The sequence below is a fragment of the Mytilus galloprovincialis genome, chromosome 9 (genome assembly GCF_965363235.1).
Source record: "Mytilus galloprovincialis chromosome 9, xbMytGall1.hap1.1, whole genome shotgun sequence".
NCBI classification, from domain to species: Eukaryota; Metazoa; Mollusca; class Bivalvia; order Mytilida; family Mytilidae; genus Mytilus; species Mytilus galloprovincialis.
Genome location: NC_134846.1, coordinates 81,705,849 through 81,724,334, shown reverse-complemented (window position 1 = coordinate 81,724,334; position 18,486 = coordinate 81,705,849). Strand labels below are relative to the sequence as shown.

The 18,486-nt window shown below is 30.7% G+C and overlaps 1 protein-coding gene across 1 annotated transcript in view; it reads right to left on the bottom strand.

Moving 5' to 3' along the window:
- LOC143046127 (uncharacterized) overlaps positions 1 to 17,562 on the bottom strand; it is a 38,233-nt gene extending 20,671 nt beyond the window's left edge. Inside the window, exons 1-16 of the mRNA XM_076219127.1 lie at positions 17,351 to 17,562; positions 16,721 to 16,877; positions 16,119 to 16,399; positions 14,976 to 15,176; positions 12,622 to 12,751; positions 11,994 to 12,028; positions 9,114 to 9,255; positions 6,938 to 7,152; positions 6,137 to 6,304; positions 5,626 to 5,803; positions 4,068 to 4,322; positions 3,498 to 3,718; positions 3,066 to 3,171; positions 2,568 to 2,684; positions 1,359 to 1,494; positions 571 to 751 (exon numbers count right to left, since the gene is read on the bottom strand). Of these exons, the coding sequence (XP_076075242.1) occupies positions 571 to 751; positions 1,359 to 1,494; positions 2,568 to 2,684; positions 3,066 to 3,171; positions 3,498 to 3,718; positions 4,068 to 4,322; positions 5,626 to 5,803; positions 6,137 to 6,304; positions 6,938 to 7,152; positions 9,114 to 9,255; positions 11,994 to 12,028; positions 12,622 to 12,751; positions 14,976 to 15,044 (1,953 nt within the window). The 5' untranslated portion in view covers positions 15,045 to 15,176; positions 16,119 to 16,399; positions 16,721 to 16,877; positions 17,351 to 17,562. The remainder of the gene's footprint in view (positions 1 to 570; positions 752 to 1,358; positions 1,495 to 2,567; positions 2,685 to 3,065; positions 3,172 to 3,497; positions 3,719 to 4,067; positions 4,323 to 5,625; positions 5,804 to 6,136; positions 6,305 to 6,937; positions 7,153 to 9,113; positions 9,256 to 11,993; positions 12,029 to 12,621; positions 12,752 to 14,975; positions 15,177 to 16,118; positions 16,400 to 16,720; positions 16,878 to 17,350) is intronic.
- Positions 17,563 to 18,486: the final 924 nt, after the last annotated feature.

Below are 18,486 nucleotides of genomic sequence, written 5' to 3'. Positions count from 1 at the left end.
CGAGTCATTATAAAAGAATGATTAAAAGTTATGTTCTGTAGCAGCATTTAATTAATATTTTAGCAGGAAATACCTAAATATCGCCGCATTTCGTCTATTTTTACTTAACGTTCATGTGATTCAGAATGATTTAACTCTATCAGATTTGGCCAAACAAAATCCTGTGTATGAGAAATACAGATTCACTCATTACAAACTGTTGAATATTAGATGCATAACTTTATGTCATATAAAAGAATTATAGCAAGTGCGGTTATATTCTATTAACCCGTTATCAAGCAAATGCAGATTACCAAAACGTGTGATTGGGATAAATAAGAAAACCGACATGAGCGATCATGAAGTGTTAATATATATAACAGCTTAGTATTTATGCCACAAAATCAAAGATTACGGTGAGATTACCAATACTTATATTTTCAACTATATAGTCTATTAACTAATGGAGTCATTATTGATTCACCTTTGGGCAATGCCAATGAATTAAAAACACTTGAGGACCATAAGGATGATACCATCAATGTTTTGTCAAAGTAATCGTGTTTAAAGATAGGAAATCAAATCATATACCGTAATCGTTATAAAGTATGGTTGACCTTCAGATAAAACATAGCTCTCTCCCTGAACTGGGATCGCACACTCTTGGAATGTCATCGAAAAAGGTATTATATCATCAATACCGATCATGGATCCAACTCCCCAAATAAAGTGGTCTATTCCACTTTGACTGTCCATAAAGACGTTCTCCCAACTGAAATTTTAAAACAAAATATAATAATTTGTAAATATCTTTCCAAGCAGTATTAACTGAAATTTATGTTCACCGATTTGCCTTAAATTCTGATATCTGATTTATAACATACTAAATCGTATCTTCATATTGCAAAAGGTTCAAAAGTTTCCATTAAAACTTTATGAACTCGTTATTATTTATTGTGTATCTTGGAAACCATTTGATTAACCTCCAAGAATGCCAATGGTCATATGATCTGATGTAAGCACAAAAATAACAATGATATATAGACAAGCACATGCAATAGTACTTTTATTTTTCTAGGTCTATTTATTTACATGTCATAATTTAAAAAACAAATACAAAAAGAGAGAGAAAGAAAGAGAGATATTAACTGGTTTTTCTTATAAATCTTATTTTAGCCTTAGAGAATATAGACTTTGATAATACATTATACGTATATTTCATCTAACAAATGGTATTTACAATAATATTTCAAAAATCTGCTTTAAAATTTGTTTTAATTGAACACAAAGAGTCATTATTATCTTTAATTGCATCCCTATTTTACGCAAATTTGTTTGATTTTATCACATCTGTATATTTCGTTTATAAGTATAAATACCAAGCTTCGATTTCACTCAAATTGGAAAGAAGTCTTCCACTGATCGATATTGATTCTCCTGTCCATTCTGGAGGTGTTGTATCAACAGTTATGGGATTTGCTCGTATTTCAGAATATCTGCCAATCATGTCAAAACCTTGAATTGAAATCATATGAACTTTATTTAAGTTTTTTTAAGTTCCAACCCCAGATAAATCCATTATATTACGCTTTCATATGAAATCATGCCATCCTACAGAACACTCTAATATCAGGGACTAATTTTCAAACGAGATTTCATTTAGGTACATTATAAAATGAAAACACGTTCGTGTGCGATGTTCTGATCACAAATTGTACAGAATGTTGATTCAATAACACCAAATACATAAAAATCAATGTAGTGTTAACTGCATACCTGGATACAATTATAAAAGGCATTTGGAACCTATACACCAGTTCCTGATGCAATTTTAGTAATAAAAACAGTTTCTCAATGTTTCAGATTCTAAGGGGAAACCCCATTTCACAGCATCTTGGATTCATTCATAATATCATATTACTAGAATATATACATATATATTAATTTGTATTGCAGCCATTGGACATAAATATTTTTTTCAAAAAATCAGAGGTATTTTATACAACTTTGGTTTTTACCATAATTCTTACTTTCTTTAGGAAAAAAAGAAGGCCACTGTCATTTCAAACAGAATAGGTATTATACCTACATTTACATAATAAATAGTTCAGATTGTGTCTAAAGTTTTGATTGAATTCATAGTGCACATAGATGTTTCTCAAAGTGTTTCCCCGAGTTAAGTTTATCAATGAATAGTATGCACATCTACGATGACCAGTTTATCTACATGTAACGCACAACAACTCTTTTTTTTTACAGTTTTTGCGATTGGTGTCTGTATGCAAAGCTTTATCAATATAACGGAATAAGTAAAATCACAAAAATACTGAACTCCAAGTAAAATTCAAAACGGAAAGTCTCTAATTATATGGAAAAATCAAAAGCTCAAACACATCAAACGAATAAATAACACTGTTGAACAAGTGGAAGGTTAAGCTGGCAAAACAACCAGGTTTTTTCTTGAAATTTCTGTACCAACTCAGTTTTATGACCGCTGTGTTTTACTTGTTCTCTTGATTGATAGCGTTTGTATTTTCAGTTGTAAATCTCTCTTTTTTTATTTGACTTGGAGTTTATACAAAATGTACCTCTCAAAGTCACAAAATATTTATGACCGTTCTGAAGTTGCAGACTGTGGAAAGACATATGATTGGTCAGACCTACATTTCTTCTATCAATCAAATCGTTGCCACCCTCAATGGAACCTGTGAAAATAACATGTCATTTAAGTTCTTATCTTAATTTATTATAGATATAATTGTTAAATAAAATGTTAAATGTCTTGAGAGGCAATGTCAATGAAAACCAGGCAGAACTTAAAAAAAAACTTGTTCGACAAGATTTATTTTGAAACTTTCGAATTGCATTCTATTTTCGGTTTTGTTATGTCATAATTATATCAATATACGGACATTGTATTTTGTGTAACCTCAAAATCAATCAATCAATTACAAATGTATCCATTAAAAAAAACAATTGGAAAAACGTAAAGATGAAAAGATTTTAAAAGTGGAAAAAATATCAAAAATAAACATTTTTAAAAGAAGAAAGAAGGGTTTTGTAAACATCAGTGTATATTTCTTTACCAATTGAAATGGAATATTGTCTTATTCCTGAAAAGTGCATGGAATGATCTGTATCTTCTACATCAATAAAGGAATCCCAGGCTACATATAGATCAGAAGACGAAGTCTAAAAAAAATATAAAATGCGTGTATTAAAAGTTTCGTCATAAAACATAGAAGTACTGTTATACTTTAAACACTTTTGAAGGGGCACATGCTGTCCAGTGATTCCGTTCTCTGATTTGAGTCAAATTCTTATATTTGATTTATATCATACAAAAACGTATATATTAGAATTATAAAAGTCTTGTTCAGCTCTAACTTATACTACTGATTGTTACTCTTGAAATTTGTGAATGGTGATCAAAAGCTGTGCATGAGTTCAGTTTACAGCATACGTCACTAGTCTCAAAATGAGGATTTATATTTATTTCACAATTTTTAAATATAAACCTGATATGCTACAAGCGGATCAGCTCCAACCCATACTCTTCCAGGTACAGGTGGTGTTAAATCTACTGTTACACCATCACTACATGATGTCACTGTTTCCAATGTTTCTGTCCATTTCTCATGTTCAATCACAGTTTCTGGTGCGTGTATACAGATCGAGTATCGTCCTCCATGAATTAAATACTTGGTTTTATTGAACATAGCATTTACGTAGTTATCTTCTGTAAATCATATATATGAATGGAATTGTCAGTATAGGACACAGTTAAAAGAAAAAGTTATTTGGACTATATAGGCATGAGGTATGTCACATCTGTCATTTTATCAAACTTGTTTTACTGCTTGCATTAATTTTCTTTGCAGCGTAGACATATTATAATATTTGTTTGTTTGAAATATTGTTTGTTGAGCAATACATTTGCTAAAACATTTTTAAAGCTGCTTTGATATTGATATTAAACTTAGTATATATCTATTCAATATAAAGCATTACTAGACAATAATTCACTATCAAGCCTCGATTGCAGAAATGTTTATTTCTTTTTACCTTTTCTGAATTTGGTGTAATACCTGTTTGTCCACACTGTACTGAATCAGGATGAGAACATGGATCTGAAATAACAATATCAGTTAATTCTTTATAGAAGGTTTGTGCATCAATACTTTTAATTTGAATCACTCCCCACTGGTATGACGTGTGCCTCAAAGTAGGCCATACAGCAGACAAAACATTTTTGAAAGGCGTATAGTCCTCGTCTAATAATGGCCATGCCGCATTTGTTTCCAAATTAATATTTTTTCCCATTCCTGAATCAATTTCTCCATCTAAAAAAGTAAAATAAGTAAATATAAACAAATGGAAGGAGTTATGTTGAATAAAAGTCTTACAAACGCCCCTATTACAGTTTAAAATTTAAAACAAGCAACGTAAACTCTGTGTTTTTATAAGATGTGTTTAGGCTTTTTAAACTGATTTTTATAGCTCGTCCGAATGCTATACTGTTACACCACTGTCCCAGGTTAGGTGGTGGGTTGGGACCCCGCCTACATGTAACCCGCCACATTCTGTATGTATGAACCTGTCTCACTTCAATAGCCTGTAATTCAGCGGTTGTCGTTTGTTGCTGTTTGTTACCTTTTTGTTTATTTTTTAGTACATTAGTTAGGCCGTTAGTTTTCTCTTTGAAATATTTCACATTTGTGATTGTGAGGCCTTTTATAGCTGGCTATGCGATATGGGCTTTGCTCATTGTTGAAGGTCGTACAGTGACCTATAGCTGTTTATTTCTTTGTCATTAAGTCTTTTGTGAAAAGTGGTCTTATTTGAAATTATACCATATCTTTTATTTTATATTTTATGAACATTATCACAATGCATAATAGTTACAAAAATATCAAATAAGCTAATGACATTTATAAAACTAATATATGAGTCTTCTTTAATTTTGTGATTCTATATTTTATGTAAAATTACTTTTCTAACCTAATTCATTGAGATAGAGCCAATATTCATACTGCTTAGGCCAGAAACATACGCCTATATAAAGGCAACACTAGTATACCGTAGTTTAAAAGTCATAAACCGATTTAGAAAAAAAATCCGGGTTACAAACTTATACTAAGATCGTTCTTGCACAAAACATTAATTCTATCAACTAATAATAGAGTTTCATACACATGCTACATAAAATAAAAAAAACTGAGAGAGGGATAAAAATACAATTTTCCATATAAATAACATTTCAAAGGGACACTGTACTGTGAAAATGGTCAATACAAACTCGTCATGGACAACGCTTTTATTATCTTTTTGTGAAATTTGGGCAAGAAATTAACAGATATATAATTGGAGTGATTAACCTCTGATATAGATATAGAAAAATGATAATCTAGCAAGTATGTATGAGCTTGAGAACGCTTACAAGGCAAACGGACATCAGGACTCAATATGGACAGTACGCAACTGTAATTTAAGTCCGACACTAAATAGTATTTAAAATGATTATGAAATTTTGATATTACTTTTGTGAAAATATGTTTCTTCCTGTCTATATAAAAGAAAGCATTTTTTTTACATGAAGTAAAAGGTAATGATTTGAATTTGTATGTTTTAGGAATAATTTGTCACCTCCGATTGCATCAATGACTATTCTTGGTACAACTTGTCTTTGGCCATCTTCTACATGACACTGTTTTATTTCTGCAGATATTACCGACCATACTCCAACTTTATTAGTTCCTCTTATTGTAACATGCTTGCATTTAGCGAAATCAATGTCACCAGACAGAGGAATCTCGGCTTTAAACTATAAGTGCAAACAATTGTATTATAAGCATAAATGTTTCGTTGCTACCATGCAGGTTAAAATGAATCATAAAAAGTTGCAGATTTTACTGAAAGACGATCAATTACTTCTTAATACTTTCTGAATAATTAAATTCCTTAACCAATTCAAATCATAATGTCAGTTTATTATCGCTTGAACAGTGAAACCAACACAATGGAATCAACTTGTTCTTTTGGTATGCAATCAGTTTCAAGTTTGAAAAATTCTATTTCAAAATTACTGTTAACACTACTCTTATATTATTTAGTCGTATGTTCTGACAAAATGTTTCTATAAAAAAATTACTCTTACGTGCGTATTGTTAATCGCTTGAATATGATCTACAAGACCCCATTTTTCAAATTGTTTGCCATCAACGAAATTATCAGTTATTGTCCACTCATAGGATTCAATTGCATCAATTGATTCAGTCCTGTCTTCTATGTCAGGGTCGTACATCATTGCAAATATCACTATTATCTATTGATTAATAAATTAAAAAATCGACAAGTTGAATATACGTGAATGTAACAGAAACGCAAATATTTCATAAAAAGAAGATATATGGATGAGGGCATTAGATAAAAACATATATATTGGTATAATAATTATTTGTCGAGTACCTTTCGAAGGTATTTCGTGATTATAGGTGAACCAAAAATTTCAGTGTTCAACAGCTTACAAATTCTATAAATGCTTGTAATGCGTGTTTGTCACAACAATGCACAAAAGAAAAAAAAAATATTATATTAATTTTCTTCAAAAACGGTTATTTGCAACCAAAAAAATACATACACTAAGAAAAAAAAGTATAAGGTGAAAGAATGCACAAAACCCCACTTTACTCTTTGTATCAAGTATTCTTGGTTGATCTGGAGTATATCAATATATTGCTGTTTCGCTGATTAAAATTTACGTTAATAGTGATTTGTTTTTATTTAAAGGGAACGATGAACATTTCACTATCTGAATAAATTGTTTAATTCATTTTTCACTCTTCGATACGATAATAATAGAATGACTTTACATTAAATGAGTCTAATATGTCACTGTTTGAATTTTCACAAACAAACAATTTTAATTGAATACCAATTTAAAGTTTTTAAACACTACCTTTTGATCTTCAAGATGAACTTCAATAGAGCCAATAATAGGATAACTTGGCACAACAGTTACACCGTCACTGCTTATCGTAGGGAAACATATACTATGTGCACAAAATTTCATTGAAAATCTATATTTCAGACCAGGTTGGAGATCTAGACCACTAACTGCTATATGTTTTTGACTTCCTATATAACTGAAATCTCTAAATTGAAACCAAACATCTGTAAAATAAGGATTTTTATTTCTTGTGTTATGGTTCACATTTTCCCAGCATTGGTGGTTAAATTTTGAGTTTGTCATATATACTTTCTAACTGTCAGTATTGAGTGGACTGTTAGTTGTTCTTATTTATATTTATATGACTTCCACTTTTTATTCCTCTCGTATGCAATGTCGGAATTGCAACTATTTTTTAATATTTTTAATTCATGTACTCAATATACGGACTTTATTAGCAGAACTGTCCATACAAAGATTTTCACTTATGTTTCAAATGCAAAATAACCATCATCGCTAAAAAATCAAAAAATAGTAACACTATTAACAATTTAATATTAATAGTCAATCAATGATATACTTTATCAGGATCTGCTTGACCTTCCGGAGCACCTGAGATAACCCTCAGTTTTTAATGGGGTTTGTGTTGTTTAGTCTTTAGTTTTCTATGTTGTGTCATGTGTACTGTTATTTTTCTGCTTGTCTTTTTCATTTTTAGCCATGGCGTTGTCAGTTTATTGTTAATCTATGAGTTTGACTGTCCCTCTGGTATCTTTAACTATCTTTTAACGATATTTTCAGATATAAAATTTAAATTTTGCTTCATCTGACCAAAATGTGAGGGGTACTTATTGGTTGAAATAAAAAAAAAAATGTCTATCATCCAAACAAAATATTTGAAACATTCAACAATCAATATATCAATCAATGAATTAAACAAATATTTCGCGAATTTTAGTTCCAATTTTTTGTATCTGTTTCAGATGTCTTAACATTTCAGAGAAAATTTTCCATACAGTTATGTGAACGTTCGTTATTTCGCTGTGTATCTAAAAAAATTTATCGATATTCTAGGTAGAGAATATAAAGTTTGTTTCAATACTCAGTAAAGATTGATATCCTGTCTTTCGCATGGTCGAAAATAAATTTATTGAAGATAAAAACATTTTTGTCTGCAAGTTCAGATAATCGTTGAGGATTAAGTAATATATGCTGTGTAGTAATTTTATCTCGGATTAGCCATCTGGGGTCTAGGGCAGTATTGTACATTATGAGTGTAGAAACTTTATCTCTCGCCTGAGGTTTAAGGTGTGCTATGTTCAAATAAGGAAATGGATTAGCCAGTTTTTGGGAGGGAAATTTAGATCAGATTATTGCATGAACTTGGACATGCAGCCATTCAGGTAATTTCTCTGATAGAAGAAACATCGTTTATTTGAAACTTGGAAAATATTTTGTAACCTTTTGCCAAACCCCACCCATCTTCTAACCAATTTTAATGACAGTTTTAATCATTATTTTTTACTGTTAATATTTTATCATCTTAAGATACGGGATGTGTGATGCTTCACAAGATTGTTTTTATTGTATTTATAGTAGTATTTTACTATTTGTTAATGTAATGTATGATATACTGGTTGGAGCATTTTTTTATCCCACCTTTGCTTTTTAATGTCATTGTCATTTATTTGCTAGTACTGATATTGTTAATATGTCATTCCCAATTAATTATGAATTTGGAATAAATGACATTTTGCTCAACTTGAGTTTTACATTAACAGCAAACTTAGCTCGGCCTCCTTATACGTTTGCTGAACATCATCTTTAGGAACCTTGGCTGTCATAAAGAAATACTTTTTGTTTATTCAACGACTCCTCCTCAGCTTCTAACATAAACGATGATGTTTGTAATTAAATGATATTTGATAAAAACAAATCGATTCACTCAAGTTATTTCATTAGTATAGAAATGCAATCCTCTTATTTCACGTAAAGCGTTAACTGATTTAATATTCAAAACAAAAGAAACCTATCAAGGTCAACATTTTTAAATAGAAAAAAAAAGAAAATACACATCAAAATATGATGTAAGTACGTATTTTTCTTTGAAACCAATAGCAGTACTGAATTATTATCTTAGATTTTGGATGTTTTCAGATGGAAACCCTATTTTCATTTTATTTACCTCCAACAGCAGAACGTCGGTCAATACTCCAATATACATTGTTGATAACGTCTGTTAAGTTGTTCGGATAATTCCATTTAGCTTGGAGAGTTGTTGTCGAAATCTGATAGTTTATGTCGACTTTACAATTTAAAATAACATCCTATAGAAAATAATAATACGTATCTTATAAAACAATAACAGCTAATAAAACAATTTTGTATATTCTTTCTGTTTTTTAATTTATCTTCAAATGAATCAGATTTAAATGTAAATTCTAGCGGTAGATTTTAGTAACACCAAAAGTTCCCTCTTGAATATCTTTTAAACGACATCATATATTTATTCACCAATTATTCTTGATACATTGTTGGTTCAGGAGGCCAACCTTTTTAATTTATCCTGTAATTTTTCACCGATTACATAGGCTAGTAGTCACCCGTTGATACATATGTAAGTAAATATTTCTTGAAATACAATTGTATTATCTTATCTATTTAATCGTGTATTCTTCTTTTTAGTGACTTCAGTAATGAATTTGATTTGAAAGTGTTGTTTACATTATATTGTTTTTATGTATTCTTCGACACATATTTGATAAACATTTACATTTGTCAATTTCTAATTCAAAACGTAATATGATTTGTAGAAAGAAAACCCTAAAATGGTAAGGGAATAATTCATACCAAATTAGTTTTTGTCAAATATCTTTTATCGAAAGACAAATTGCTTAAGCGTTACTCTAAAATTTAAATTTGATTTTCTCATGAAAACTTTACGAAAATTATCGACAAGAAATTAAAAAAGTGGTTATACTCTTCTTCGCTACAAACATTAAATATACCTTCTTTCTTCTGTTTGTATTCAAATGACAAGTCATTAGTATTTGGTTGGTATAAAATGTAAAAGTTTCTATTTTTCCATTTTTAACTTATTCTTTTCTACATAATGTAATATAAAGATAATAATTACATACAGATTATGGCGGGACCAAACATGTTAGAGTGATCCCAACCCTCCCCTTAACCTAGGAAGTGGTGTAACATTACAACATAAGAACGAACTATAGAAATCGGTTAAACAAGGCTCAACTCATGAGATGGATACAATTAAAAATACATATAGCAAAAACATAGAGCGGAAATGGCCGAGTACTACTTCATTCCACCAACAAAGAGACACTAAGTATAGATTTGAGAATACTCGCAGTTACTGGCAGCTAGTTCACTCCACCATTTTCTACATTTGAAAATTCCTGCACCTAGTCAGGAATATGACAGTTGTTGTCCATTCGTTTGATGGGTTTTGTCATTTAATTTTTTATGTGATTAGGGACTGTCGGATTGAATTTTCCTCCGAGTTCAGTATTTTTATGTTTTACTTTTTTCAAAGCCAATAACAACTAGTAAAAAAATCATGTCTAAGACGTAATGTTTTTTTTTTTTTTAAACTTTAAGCGTCAATATGATTACCTTTCCAGATCAATTTATGTCTAGGGATATTTACAATACTTTTAAAGGGGCACTAGCTGCCAAATTCATGGTCACCGATTTGACTCAAACTCTCATATTTTATTTATAACACTGTAAAACATTTTTCCAAATTATCAGAAGTATGAAATAAACAATTTACAGGACATGGTCTCAATAAGATGTAGCTTCGTTTCGTGTGAATTTTAGCCAAGACACCATCTAATTAACTATCTAGTTGACCTTATAAGACCATATAAGCGATGTAAACATAAACATGGATATAAATAGATTAAGTAACTCGTGCAATTGGATTTTTATAGGTCTGTTAAATTTTGTATTATAGATTAAAAATTTATGTTTATTGTCGATTTTACCTTTATGAGAATGATTTTTTTGTGGATCGAATCAGTTAATCAAATTATTTACCTTTGTTTCACTTTCAATGCACTTTCAATAACAATGCATGCGTTATTCTATCTCTTTCTACGGAGTTAGATATTTGCACTGGACGTTAAGCAACCAACAATCAATCAATCTACGGGGTTAAATTGCAGTTCACATGAATACGGATTTAATAAGGTCAAATTATGCACTTGCAAGTGAATAACTCATTATCAATGTTTATGAGCTTAATTTGAAAAAAATTGAACCATTTTAGCTGATAAAAATAAATTATTATTTCACTATTTCACTTTCATTAATGATTGAACAAAAAAAATCATACTTTTGATTTTTTACATATCTCGTAGCTAGTGCCTTTTTAATAGAATTTTCAGACTTTTACATCTAAACATAGTCTTTTGGGTTGCTATTTGAAAATAGTTATTTCTGCTATTCAATTCTTCTATTGCAAAATAAGATTTTGAGAAATATCACCAGTGTCTTCTATAACATCATTTCGTAATATTCAAGATAAAATGGTAAGGGGACCGTATGAAATCGGATAACGTATTGTTTGAATTAACCGTTGCATTTTTAGTTTATGATTTAATGATTATTAACGGTTTTTGTAGCACAATAAAAAAAAAACTCAAAGGTTACTAGGCAGCAGTGAACATTTTAGAGTGTAATTTTGCGCATATTCTGTGAAGAAGAGGCACATTTTATATTATATCTAAAGATTTCTGGTGATATTAGACTACTCAATGTAAATAAACAGTCGAAAACTAGAAGTACATGTTTAGACAGTTCTGGCAATAGAAGAAAACTCATTTAAATCGTTAAGCACTGCTAATCAAAATTATTCCGTTTAGTTACTGCAAGAAATTGTTTATATACATTTGCAATTGAATCTAGATCGCTTTGGCAGTCTCGATTTGGTCTCATATTGATCTACCACACACCATTCCTTTTTTTCAATATCAAAATATATTGTTAAAATATCAATCAACATTTCAATTATTTTTCAAACAACTTTGTAAATACATACTTGAGAATGATGGCTTCTATTCAGTACAATTGCATCTGAAAATAGATTGAGGAGGAATTCGCTTGTAAAAGTTGATTATATTGTAGTAAAACTGTTTGGGATAAGATTTAACGTAAAAAAACCCAATCGCTCAATATTAAATAAAAACATATCATAAAATTCAACCGAATATCCAGTGTATCTATCAATGGAATAAATATAGATTCTACCACTGCATTGAGTGTGATACGATATTTATCCACTCGAGACAGTTAAATATTTAAATTGTAACTGTCGAGAGTGGATAAATATCGTATTACACGAGATTTGGTGGTGGAATCTGTTTCTCTAATGATTTTCAAATAATAAGCATGCACAAATTTTCCTTCTTTTCGAGTGATCTGCAAAAAAATGTCTTCTTTCTACGTGACGTCATCAGGCATGGTCGCCCTTTTTCATGCCGTCACAATAGGAAATTCAAAGGAAAGCAAGAAAATTCGACGTCATAATCGGATTTTAACCAATGATGAACTGAGATCAAACGAACCACACGTTGATTAAATTTTTTTAATACAATGGGTCATAAAGGGATAAATTGACGAAGAATTAGAGAAGGTTTATTACACAATAAAAAAAAGAAAATTAATACCTGAACATATGGGACCATCATTAACAATAACACCTTCTAGCTCTGTACTGTTGTTAACAATTGTGACTCCGTCAGTTGAGACTTTGACAGAACCAGTTGTTGCCACAGCTTCAACAGTGGAAAAATATGTCTGCATATAAATATAAAAATTATAGTTTTTATTGGTAGTTTATCAAAGAATATCGGAATCCTATCTAGAGGATGACCGAATTAAATTAATTCTGGTTAATATCTTACATTTGGCAAAATAAAAAATGTGTTATTTAAAAGGATGTGTGTTTTTAAAAAGGTTTTTTTTTGCAACATGTAAGTGTTACTTCAAGTAGAAGAACTGTGACATAATGAGAGCTGGTGATACCTTGGCTAAACAAAATAGATGAAGAGTAATTGGTATGAAAATGATCATATACACAAGATGTTTATATGTAACGTGCTGGTCTCGAAGTTACCACTATGTTTGTTAATGATCCAGAAAAAAAGTTTCCATTTTGTGTTTGGTTTTTTTTTTATGTATCATTATTTACAATACAGTTTTACTAATCTAAGTTTTAATCACTATCGAGTTATAGAAAATGAATTTTAGAGACCTACAAACGACCCATCACTCTATAATGGGTAGTACACGCATTGGCTATACTTTTTGGACCTTTTGGATTATAGCTCTTCATCTTTTATATAAGCTTTGGATTTCAAATATTTTGGCCACGAGCATCACTGAAGAGACATACGCAACTGGTGCAAGAAAATTGGTACCGTTAATTTTATTGCATCAATGCTTAAATTCACATCGGTAAATTTTGAATAAATAAAAAGTAAAAAAAAAAAAAATACCGAACTCCAGGGAAGATCCATCCTGGAAAGTTCCCAAATGAAAAACAATATCAAAAGCTTAAACACATCAAACGATGGAAACTATTGTCATGTTCCTGTCTTGGTTTAGACATTTCCTTATTTAGAAAATGGTGGATTAAACCTGGTTTTATACATAGCTTAATTTCTCACTTGTATGACATTTGCTAAAAATTCCATTATTTTAACCAAAATGTGTGATTAAAACAAAGATACATGATAGCTTAAAATATTAAAAATAAGAGTACAGTGGTCAACGTTGTGTTCTAATCTTAATCACTACAAAAACATAATGTTTTTTTCTCAAAGTATTAAGAAATATTTTACCTACCCTTCCGGATCACCCGAGATCACCCCCAGTTTTTGGTTGGGTTCGTGTTGCTTAGTCTTTAGTTTCTTATGTTGTGTCATGTGTACTATTATTTGTCTGTTTGTCTTTTTAATTTTTAGCCATGGCGTTGTCAGTTTGATTTCGATTTGTGAGTTTGACTGTAGGACAAGTTCTGTATTAATAGTCTTGTTTTTACGATAATTTTAAACCTAATCTTGAACTACATTTTGTATATCAAATTTTTCGAAATTTACCTGTGACGTCATTTTGTAGTGTCAATCCAGTCGTGTGATAGACCATGCGTGGTTATGTTGTGCTATTGTTATGTGCTGCCCTAGTTTGTTTAATGTGTTCCTTTTTATTATGTGGTTAGTCAGCACTTTGGGGTTGACATGAACATCAATTATATGGTCATTGTTTTGTTTTTTTATAAACTTAATATTTCCGAATGTATGAACTACTTTTAATACTAAGGATTTTCTTAACCCAGGTATAGATAACCTTAGACGTATTTGGCAAAACTTTTTGGAATTTTTGGTCATAAATGCTTTTTAACTTTATACTTGTTTGGCTTTCTGACTATTCTGACTTGAGCGTCTCTGATGAGTTACATTACAGTTCGTTTCTGTGTGCTTTACATTTCGGTGTTGTGTCTCTGTTGTGTCATAGTTCTCTTATATTTGATACGTTTCCCTCAGTTTTAGTTTGTAAAACCCGGATTTGTTTTTTCTCTATCGATTTATGAATTTGAACAGCGGTATACTACTGTTGCCTTTATTTGTGTAGATGAATCGCGCGTCTTGAGTATTAAATTATAAGCTTGGTCCCTTCTTGCATTTATTTGTACTGTAATGTAATGTTGTCCTTTTGGTGTTATATTTAACATTGCCATACAAGCGCGAAGTTTGGCTAGCTACAAAACCAGGTTCAATCCACCATTTTTTTCTCTTAAAATGTCCTGTATCAAGTCAGGAAAATGGCAGTTGTTATCTTATAGTTCGTTTCTGTGCGTGTTAAATTTTCGTTTGGTTCTTTTGCACTTTAGTGTTTTGGTTGTTTCGTTGTTTTCATCTTTTGTGCTTCCCTCGGTTTTAGTTTGTAACCCTGATTTGTTTTCTCTTAATCGATTTATGACTTTCGAACAGCGGTATACTACTGTTGTCTCTATTCATACCTGAAAATCTGAAAGCAACAAGTTGGTGAATGTATATTGATTAGATGTCCAGTTAAGGTTGTCCTTCATGGCTATATCACAACCACCTTTGACCGTTCCAATACACACTTTATAGTGAATATGTAAATGTGGATGGTAAAATCCTTTCCATTCTACTGCCAATGTATTAGATTGAACAGCAAAATCTATGTCAATCAGGTCCTGGATAAGGAAAAAGAGCAGAATAACTTTATTAACTTGCATAAAGAAAACTATACTAAATAAACTATTAACCTTAAATAAGGCAATGATAGTACCTCGATTTTAAAATTTCCAAAAGGAGATTCGACAGGGTAAGCAGCTCCTGCTATGTATGCATCACCCGCCATGCAAATACACTCACTCAATATGTCACTATTATAAAAAATATTGAAGACATAAAAAATTAGTTGTTTCAAGGACAGCAGCAATTTATAAATATGACTTTTTTTCTTTTACTTTTTGTGCAATCGTTAATATTTTGACAAAATGTATTTTGTATTTGTAAGGGTGTGCCATTTCATAGTTTGGTTAAATGATATATTAGTCACGTTCATATAAATGAAAAGGTAACGTTAACGTGGAATGAAACTTGAATTACGTACAAGAAATATTTGAAATTGTTTTAAGTATCCGATAGCTTACAAGGTGTAATACCAACAAATCATGGTACGTCACATCCTGTTGTATACGAAAATAGGTCGAAAAAAATATTACCTTGAATTTGACAGTTATAGGTAATTAATCCTACATTTTATTGCAGTAAAACATTTCTGTTTCATAAACATATGTCTTGGTTATTTCAAAGCACCATTATTTTTCATTTTGGGTTTCTATAGAATATTTTGTAAACTTGAGGTTACATGGTTACTTAAGATTGTACACAGGTTAAATAAGGGGAGAAATTTGATTGGTTAACTTCCAGTGATGGTTATTTTCGTATATGCAATGAAATGTTATGTGAAATTTTTTCTATAGTACTGCACAGGATAAAAATTTACTCATGCCAAGTATTTCTTTATTTGAAACAAAGATAAATTCTGTACAACTTTTTGAAAAGTGCAAGTTTAAATAAGACTAATAGGGGAAATCAATGGTGGTATAACACCTACAAAAAGGCCATACCTGCAATGCACGACTTTTCACACTGATCGGATTAATGTCGTAGACTATACCCGGCGACGGAAGTTGGGTGTCGTGTGTATACACTACTGATGTTTGTGTTGATGATAAACCAGCTACATTAGTTACTTTGATGGTAACATAATAATCATGATGTCCATGTAATGACCAGTCCAGAGTTGATGTGTCAATTGCCACACATTCAGGTGGTTGTGTCTTAATACATGTTTTGCTGTAAAGTAGTGGTTGGTAATGGAATACATCTGTTTTTCCTGCCACATGCCCTATATGACAAATCTTTCAATATAGAAATTAAAAGAGCACGATATCAAGCAAAAAAAGACTTTATATAATATATAGATATATATAATATATCATAAAATTATAAATATTTCTTAATATTTTTTTATCAAATCAATTAAAACTTGCATTCTGATATTACACAATTAAAAAGAACACTCAAGAATAACAAATTGTCGAAACTTTTAAAATTGTTTCAATCCTTGGCGTGTCATTTTCATATGCTTTGTTTAAATCTTTACTATGATTCATGTTTACTAATTTCATTTTTGGTGATAGAACCTTTTAAAATGTTCAAATGTTACCTAATGCAAACTGATAATGAAGCGGATAAGGATCTTCATAATCTGTAAATGCTGTCCTGGACCAATTAGCTATTAGTGTACTATCTTCAAACTTCAGGTCAATAAGAGAACCAGTGAACGTTGGGGGTGTTTCATCAATTATTATTGGTCCATAACTCTGTATGGATAGAAAAACAGAAATGATTGAATTCTATTTCCACACAAATTGTATCAACATTTCAAAAATATTTGTATTTCTTTTGTTCTATACATTTCAGCATGGAAAACGATTATACTTGTCAATATTTCTACCCGAGTGTTTACAAAATAACAGATGTATGCCATATGACAATGGACATAGAGTGTAACTTTGAAAACCATTTTTCTTCTCTTGGTTTTAATCTGAGCGCAATCAATAGATTAGTGCATATAAATTGAAAAGACAACTCTCTGCGCATGATAGTTGAATGCACCCATTTCAAGATCGAAGGATTTGATTTTTTGGCACCTTGTGACATACACAATAAATTCATTTCACTTGTGTAAACGTTTCGACATAAAATAACGGACAAAAGTATACGGGTATTTTGCAAAATTTGAAAACAATAAGTACAACAATTAAATAATTATATTTTTTTTCGAGGTATTTACCTGAATGCCTTCGACGTTAGCTTTGCTAACTGATTTTATAATGACGTAAAACAGTGTTCCTTCTGTGAGATCAGGGTGGTTAAGTCTGAAGTGTGAATGGTGCTTTGTTGAACGAAACGGTAACAAATCCGGAGCTGGGTTGTCGTTAGTTGACGATAGGCCAATGTAATAGTCGTAAATATATTCTTCAATATTTGAATCCCATGTTATGTTAAGCTAGAAATAAAGAGTGAAACCTGTATTGCATACAGATTAAAAATCTATTTCTTTTCTTCTCGCTAATCAAATATTTTTATATAATCCTATTATTGTCTTCAAAGACACAAATTAACACTTTCAAACGTCCACGTTTGTTTACTTTTTCTTTCACCCATGATTAAAAAAAAATATTTAAGAAACGTGGAAGTCAAGAAGTGTTAATTGGTATAAAATCATTTAAAAACCAATCATTATGACAAAGATAAATTAGCTTTAAACAAATTGAAAGTATAAGAAAAAAAGGAATGTGTCCATAGAACACGGAAGCTCCACTCGCACTATCATTTGTTATATTCAGTGGATCGTGAAATTGTGGTCAACACTCTAATTTGGCATTAAAATTTGAAAGATCATATCATAGGAAACATGCTTACTATGAGTTTCACTGTCTCTCTGGTATCTTTCGTCCCTCTTTTACTCAGTTTAAACTTTATATAAACTACCTTGACTAAAAGCTTTTATATGAAGAGGAAAAGACGGAAGAACGGACGGACGAACAGACGCACCGACCAAAAAACATAATGCCCCTAGGGGTATAAAGATAAAAGGTTGCTCTATCTTCCGATTTATTTTTGACGGGCTCTATGATTATGTGTTATCAAGATCAAGATCGGTAAATTTTGTCGCTAATACCCGAAAGGTATTAACAGGCTTAACAAAGGCAATAGTAGTATACCAATGCCATAAATCAATTTAACTGTAACATACATAAAACGGACTATTTGAAAAACTGCGATACTTTCAAATCTGGTACAGGACATTTTAAGAAAAATGATGGGTTGAACCTGAATTTATGGCTAGCCAAACATCCCGCTTATATGGCAACTCAGATCACGCAGGACAGAGAAATACATAAATAAATAATATAGTGTTATTGT